General features: G+C 40.7%; 1 protein-coding gene across 1 annotated transcript; it reads right to left on the reverse strand.

Annotated features, from left to right (window-relative positions):
• Positions 1 to 1,425: 1,425 nt before the first annotated feature.
• LOC311107614 (glutathione S-transferase P-like) lies at positions 1,426 to 6,387 on the reverse strand. Its single transcript, XM_084150135.1, has 7 exons — positions 6,303 to 6,387; positions 4,836 to 4,871; positions 3,685 to 3,791; positions 3,287 to 3,374; positions 2,755 to 2,858; positions 2,023 to 2,124; positions 1,426 to 1,819 (listed from the first exon to the last, which is right to left on the reverse strand). Coding segments are annotated over exons 1-7 (627 nt in total). The 5' UTR covers positions 6,304 to 6,387; the 3' UTR covers positions 1,426 to 1,630.
• Between the last annotated feature and the right edge of the window lie 411 nt (positions 6,388 to 6,798).

Genomic DNA, 6,798 nt, shown 5'->3' on the forward strand with positions numbered 1-6,798 from the left:
GGGACAGGACAACTTCACCGCATCAAAGGGACGATGGACAGGGCCATGTACCGTCAAATATTGGGTGAGAACCTCCTTCCCTCAGCCAGGGCATTGAAAATGGGTTGTGGATGGGTATTCCAGCATGACAATGACCCAAAACACAATTACCTAAAATGTGCAGTTTTGTCACACAACACAATGCCACAGTTGTCTCAAGTTTTGAGGGAGCGTTCAATTGGCATGCTGACTGCAGGAATGTCTACCAGAGCTGTTGCCAGATAATGTAATGTTAATTTCTCTACCATAAGCCAATGTTGTTTTAGAGAATATGGCAGTACGTCCAACCGGCCTTACAAATGCAGACCACGTGTAACCATGCCAGCCCAGGACCTCCACATCCGGCTTCTTCACCTGGGGGATTGTCTGAGACCAGCCACCTGGACAGCTGATGAAAGGGAGTATTTCCGTCTGTAATAAAGCCCTTTTGTGGGGAAAAACTCATTCTGATTGGCTGGGCCTGGCTCCCAAATTAGTGGGCCTATGCCCTCCCAGGCCCACTAATGGCTGTGCCCCTGCCCAGTCATGTGAAATCCATAGATTAGGGCCTAATGAATTTATTTCAATTGACTGATTTCCTTATATGAACTGTAACTCAGTAAAAAATCGTTAATTGTTACATGTTGCCTTTATATTTTTGTTCAATATACATTGGGCACTAACATGTATTTGATTCCCTGCACTGGGTTAATGTGGACTGGACAAAGTGGACGCGTTCTTCTGCCCAGGCGTTGCTGACACATGCCATTTCTTACAATACCTGGATAACCACATAATTTGATATAGCAATCTGTCAGTCGATGACGTGGCACGCAACCATTGGTGAGCATGGGAACGCGACCAGTCTTTTGGATCTTAAAACAAGAGATTCAGAAATCGTTTTGACTTTTCATCTGAATGATGACACCTTTTAGCAAGAAATTATCCCATCACTGCCACTCATCCATCTATCCATAACTGCCCAAAGACCAAGGAGAGTAGTGCCCCTTTCTGATCATCTACTGAATGTAACCAAAGAGAGGATTTCCACCGAGGAGAGAAATCCCCCAGCGCAGGAGAGAGACGGCATGTACCCTAGTGGTTCAGAGCGTTGGGCTAGTAACTGAAAGGTTGCTGGTTCGAATCCCCGAGCCGGCAAGGTGGAAAAAAATCTGCCGTTCTGCCCCGACAACAACTACTCGCCCATGACGTTGATTAAGGCACCTTGCTGATTCTGAGGGGTTGGGTTAAATGTGGAAGACACATTTAGGTTGAATGCATTCAGTTGTGCAACTGACTAGGTATCCCAATCCTGTATGTACCTTTCTGCTTTATGGCTGGTCATCATAATATTCACAGAACTGCAGAGAAGAAAAGTGATAAATGTGTATACAAATAATCACTGGATACTTCTCAAAAAGGCCTTTATTTATTTTACACACAAATTACAATTAATCAACTCATTAGTATCTAACATAATTGTACATAGAGTTAACACGTTTATTGTGGGCTAATGTGTAAGATGGGCGTATAAAAAATAGCTATTATCCAAAACTGTTCAGGTTACAGCAAAGGTAAATGGATGGAATCTAGCGTCCTTTGTTCAGGAGATTCACTGTTTGCCATTGCCATTAATGGGCAGTTTTTTGTAGGCATCAGAGTCCAGGAAGGCATTGATTTTAGGACGGGCAGACATCTTCTCGACAAAGCTCTTCAGGGAGGGGAAGGTATCCAGGCAACTGGAGCAGAGCACCAGGTGGTTGAGCAGCACTTCAAACAGACTGTAGTCGGCAAACGAAGGCTATGTAGGATAGGGAACATAGAAAGAGACTCATGATGGCATCATTAACTTGAATGGCGATGCATGTTCTACTCATTCTAGGTCTGTGAGGTAACAGACGGTACTGAGATTACAAGAGAACTAAAACATTTAATTAATACATTTTGGTAAATTACTCCATAATTCAATAGCCCTCTGTTTGGGTGCATTGCAGGATTGGTTACCTTGTCACCAACGAGAAAACCAGTCTTGTTTTTGGCCATCACAGCTTCAAACTTGTCGAGGTGGTTAGGAAGGCCTTTGATATATGAGTCTTTACCAGTATCCTACCAAAAAGAGAATGCGTTTAATCATAATGACACTTCATAAATGTTTACCTATTAAGCTACCAGGGTTTCTGTTAGCTAGCAAATGAAAAGCCGATAATGCAACTGTTGCCTGCCAAAATGTAAGGGAGAAAAAAAAACGAACATTGCAACATTATGCTTTTTATTCATTGATGGAAATACATTTCACCGTAATGCTTATCGGTCTATAGATTAATTAGAATACTTTTTGAATTCAATTAGCCTGTGTATTTTTTGTTAGTCATCATGTATCCTATTCAGTGGCGACCAGTCATTCAGTCAGGTTTTTTATTGCTTGTTTAGCATGTTATTTTTGCTTCATGCATTACCACAATCTAAATGTGATTTCTGTCATTCTGAGCACTATGGGCAGACGCCCTACTGGTTATGCACCCAATGCACCTGGGTCCAATAGATTTCTCAAATGCCCAGTAAATTAAAATCTTCCCGGTCACGTTGTCAGGTGCCACATTTCCCTATCGGAAATCCTGTTAGCTACATAAAAAACACTGTCTCACACATTGAACCAAATGTTTTTTTACTACACTGCAGTAGTACAGGTTAAACATTTTTTATGAACTGTACCCTTCAGCCTTGGTGAATACTTACGTATTCCTGGTAAATCATTTTTCCATATTTAAGACGAAGGTCCTCAACGCCATCAGACATCATGTCAATGAGGGCGGCCTCCTTGCCATCTTTCCCATAGGCATCTGTGTGTTCGAGTTAGGTGAAAGTATAAATAACATTTCAAGCTAATATTTGATAGATTATAAAGCATAAATGGAGTGAGGAAAACAATGTAAATACACGGAGTATACCAAACACCAGGAACACCTCCCCCCTTTTGCCCTCAGAACAGCTTCAATTCTTGACACAAACCGCTGCACCTGGGACCTACTACCATACTCTGTTCAAAGGCACTTAAATCCTTTTTATTGCCCATTCACCCTCCGAATGGCACACACACAATCCATGTCTCAGTTGTCTCAAGGCTTAAAAATCCTGATTGAAGTGGATTTAACAAGTGACATCGATAAGAGATCATAGCTTTCACCTGGTCAGCCTGTCATGGAAACAGCAGGTGTTCTTAATGTTTTGTATACTCCGTGTATATGACATTACAATTGAGAGCAATTACCATGATTGCGGCCCAAGTGCCTCAGAATGGCATTTGACTGGTGCAGGACCAATCCTCCATCTTCAAACTTGGGCAACTGACCAAATACCTAAAACCAAAAAATAAAGTTGTTATTTATTATAGATTGTAACAACTAATAAGGACATAGGGTTTACATATTTATTGTAGATGAATCAACTCTACATTGATGGTAACAGAGTTAATGAGGTAATATGTCTTTACATCAATATGAATAATGGAATGTACAGGTATTCAAAAACAAACAGTGTACACTAAACAAACCGATCGTCCTTCAAAAACACATTCCAGCTATTATTAACAGACCATCATCCCTGGCTAATCTGAACAGGTTGACAAATGAAAGATGGTAACAAAGGAATGATCCATTACCCACTCACACAAGTGGCTTTCAAATCTCCTTTCATCCAGTCAGCAAAGTCCACCAGGATCTCCTTCCACTCCTGGCCCTGGTCGGCCATCATGATCCTCACAGCGCCACAGCGCCCTGTGGTACACGAGACAGTTAGAACAGGTCAACCAAAACAAAAACAGCTCTCAATCATAAGACACTTTGGCATCATAATAGGTTTTGGCACAGATCTAACGAGTTATAAATAGCACTAGTGTTGGGTAAATATATGCTTCCAGACTAGATAAATTGTTTAAATAATAAACAGGTAAGATTGTAAGGTGAAATAAAATATGAAGGGAGCAAAGTTTGCTTTCTTGTTGATGTACAGTAGTAGGTCTATAAAAAGGCAGCTTCTATCCAGAAATAAAATGGCTACCTTCTCTCTGGGATTATTTATACGACCATTCTTGATTATTCAAGTCCAAAATATTTTTGGGGTTCAAGTCCCATGACCTGATTGTTCACCCCACATTAATCTGGGTCACATGCTCCTGACAGAAAGCCAGCCCTTCTCATTGCTAAAGCACCAGGAATAATTTAAGCTGCAGACACAGAAGGAACACAGACTGTTTAAGTGTATGAACGGTGATCATGGAGGCCAGCTGAGCCAAACTAGTAGTCCAAGTATTTTCTGTGATAACAATCAAAAGGGATGGGTGAGGCTGCAAGGTGGGTGAAATCCAGATCATATCATCTATGTGAAAGATCACACATGGTGTTAAGATTACCTGGAATGACTTCACCTCCAGTTTATGTTATAAAACCATTAGAAACACAATATTGAGTATTGATTCAAGCTGCTGCAGTAGAGGCTTCTGGGTAATGAATGACGGAGATACGGTCTTTGGATATGACACTAAATAAGTTCACATTTCATGAATGTGAGCAGTAACAGGTGCAAGGCTTTTGTCTTTGACTTCAAACAATCTTACTCCATCACTATACATAGCCTACAACATTTTGTTTAGAGACGGTCGAAATGCAGAAAATATTTGATAATAGCTAGCTATATTATCAAAGCTTATTATAACAGGGAATGCATGAACAACCATGCACTCTCCAATGGTCGGCTATTATTACTTCAAAACAACCAGGCTCTGTGTGTGATGTCGAATAGGATTAACTGGCTCCACATACCTCGGACTCCAAAGTAAGTGATTGTGTAGGGACCCACTGGCAAGAGGAGATACAAAACATGTGTCAATTCATTACAAGAAACTAGACTTTGATTAAAATATTTCTGACAAATGTCAACTTTTATTACATGGATTCAGACAAAGTAGACGGTTTTGTGCCCCGTAAATGAAACTTTTTAAAACCAAAAAAGAGACTTTAGTATATGGCCAATATACCACGGCTAAAGGTTGTTCTTAAGCAAGACGCAACGCGGAGTGCCTGGACACAGCACTTAGCCGTGACACATTGGCAATATACCACAAACCCCTGAGGTGCCTTAATGCTATTATAAACTGGCTACCAACTTAATTAGAGCAGTAAAAATAAAAATGTTTTGTCATACTCGTGGTTTATAATATAAACTTGGATGTTCGAGCCCTGAATGCTGATTGGCTGGCAGCAGTGGCATATCAGACCATATACCACAGGTATGACAAAACGTTTATTTTTACTGCTCCAATTACGTTGGTAACCAGTTTATAATAGGAATAAGGCACCTCAGGGGTTTGTGTTATATTGCCAATTTATCAGGGCTAAAGAACAGCCCTTAGCCCAGGTATATTGGCAATATACCACAAACCCCCAAGGTGCCTTTTTGCTTAAGTATAGGCCAAGTTGTAAGTACTATTTGCATGTGAAAATCCCATGCACCTTGGAATATTTGAATAAATTATTGTTTTTGTTGGCAAACAAATCTCGCAGTGTGGCCAGTCTGGCGTCCATGGCGTTTTAGCACATCAAGCACCCGGGTCATGTCAGGGGTGTATTCATTAGTCAGATTCCGTTGCAAAACGTTGTCTGTTGCAAACCGTTTATTCTAGGAAACAAACGGAAGCAACCAGAGCAAATGGAACTAAACGGGGGACCTACCTGAATTTGGCCAATAGAAACTAGTTTTCGTTGCAAAACGTTTAACGTTTGCAACGGTATCAGACTAATGAATACACCCCTGGTCTAGCTAGCCAGGACGCTCAAGTTCACCCAGTCAGTCTGACAGCACTTCAACCAACTCAAGGATACACATACTCGAGTACGAAACTTGAAATGAATTCTGAAAGTAAAAACATTCCAACTGTCAACCACCATGCATAACTTGGTGGGAGGGCAATCGGTTGTGCAGTTTGCTACATAAACCAGGTTTTTAGCCAAGAAATTAGAATACCTTCCAACTAGCTAACGTTAGCTATTGGTCCTATTTTTAGTTGACCGTCGAGGATCAGTTCTAGTTGCAAAATGAATTAAATGGCAAGGTAGGCTAGTTAAAGTTAACATAATTCAATGGCAAATAGCTCGCCCGCGTGCACGACCGACTTAGGACAAACATCTGACCGTGCGCTGTATAAATCCTGAAATCCTAGCCATCTATTGCACGTCGCTTTATTTATTATAACGTAGCTATATTTTCAATTGTTGTTTAAAGCTACTTACTTTTGTGATGCAGGTGTCGCAGTGATTTACTTCAAGGTGGCTCTCATTTACTTCAAGGTGGCTCTGAAAATTGAATGGGGGTTGTCCCTTTTTAAACTCCCAACTACACGCCCACATCTGTCACTTTCTGCAAAGTCATACTGACTTACACCATTGACGTTAGTTACACTGTTGCCTTGAATGACTAGTAAAGGTTCTTTTTTTGTTGGTGAAAGGATCCCAAAGTGCTATAGCTTATATCAATAATGATAACCTGATACAAAAGTAAAACTCATTCCCAAGTGTAGTCTCAAGGGTTGCTTTCAAGTCCAAAGAAGTCCCATTGTCACGATAGTATACAAGGCAAGGCTGTGCTTATTATCAAAATAGTTGGAATTGCAATGGTCAGACTAGTTTCTATGACTTGGTAAAATATAATCAAAGTCTGGATTAAAAGCTTTTGTAGCCAGCCAGAGTCATCCTGCACTGCTCTTCCCTACTGTATCTTGAAGTCATA

Source organism: Coregonus lavaretus (assembly GCF_964263955.1).
Source record: "Coregonus lavaretus genome assembly, chromosome: 32".
Taxonomy (NCBI): Eukaryota; Metazoa; Chordata; class Actinopteri; order Salmoniformes; family Salmonidae; genus Coregonus; species Coregonus lavaretus.

Excerpts from the sequence above, each read along its gene's own strand:
- LOC311107614 (XM_084150135.1), bottom strand. Across the intron at positions 3,375-3,684 it reads GAGATTTGAAAGCCACTTGT|GTATTTGGTCAGTTGCCCAA; the intron begins GTGAGTGGGTAA and ends TTTTGGTTTTAG. Across the intron at positions 2,125-2,754 it reads AAATGATTTACCAGGAATAC|GATACTGGTAAAGACTCATA; the intron begins GTAAGTATTCAC and ends TCTTTTTGGTAG.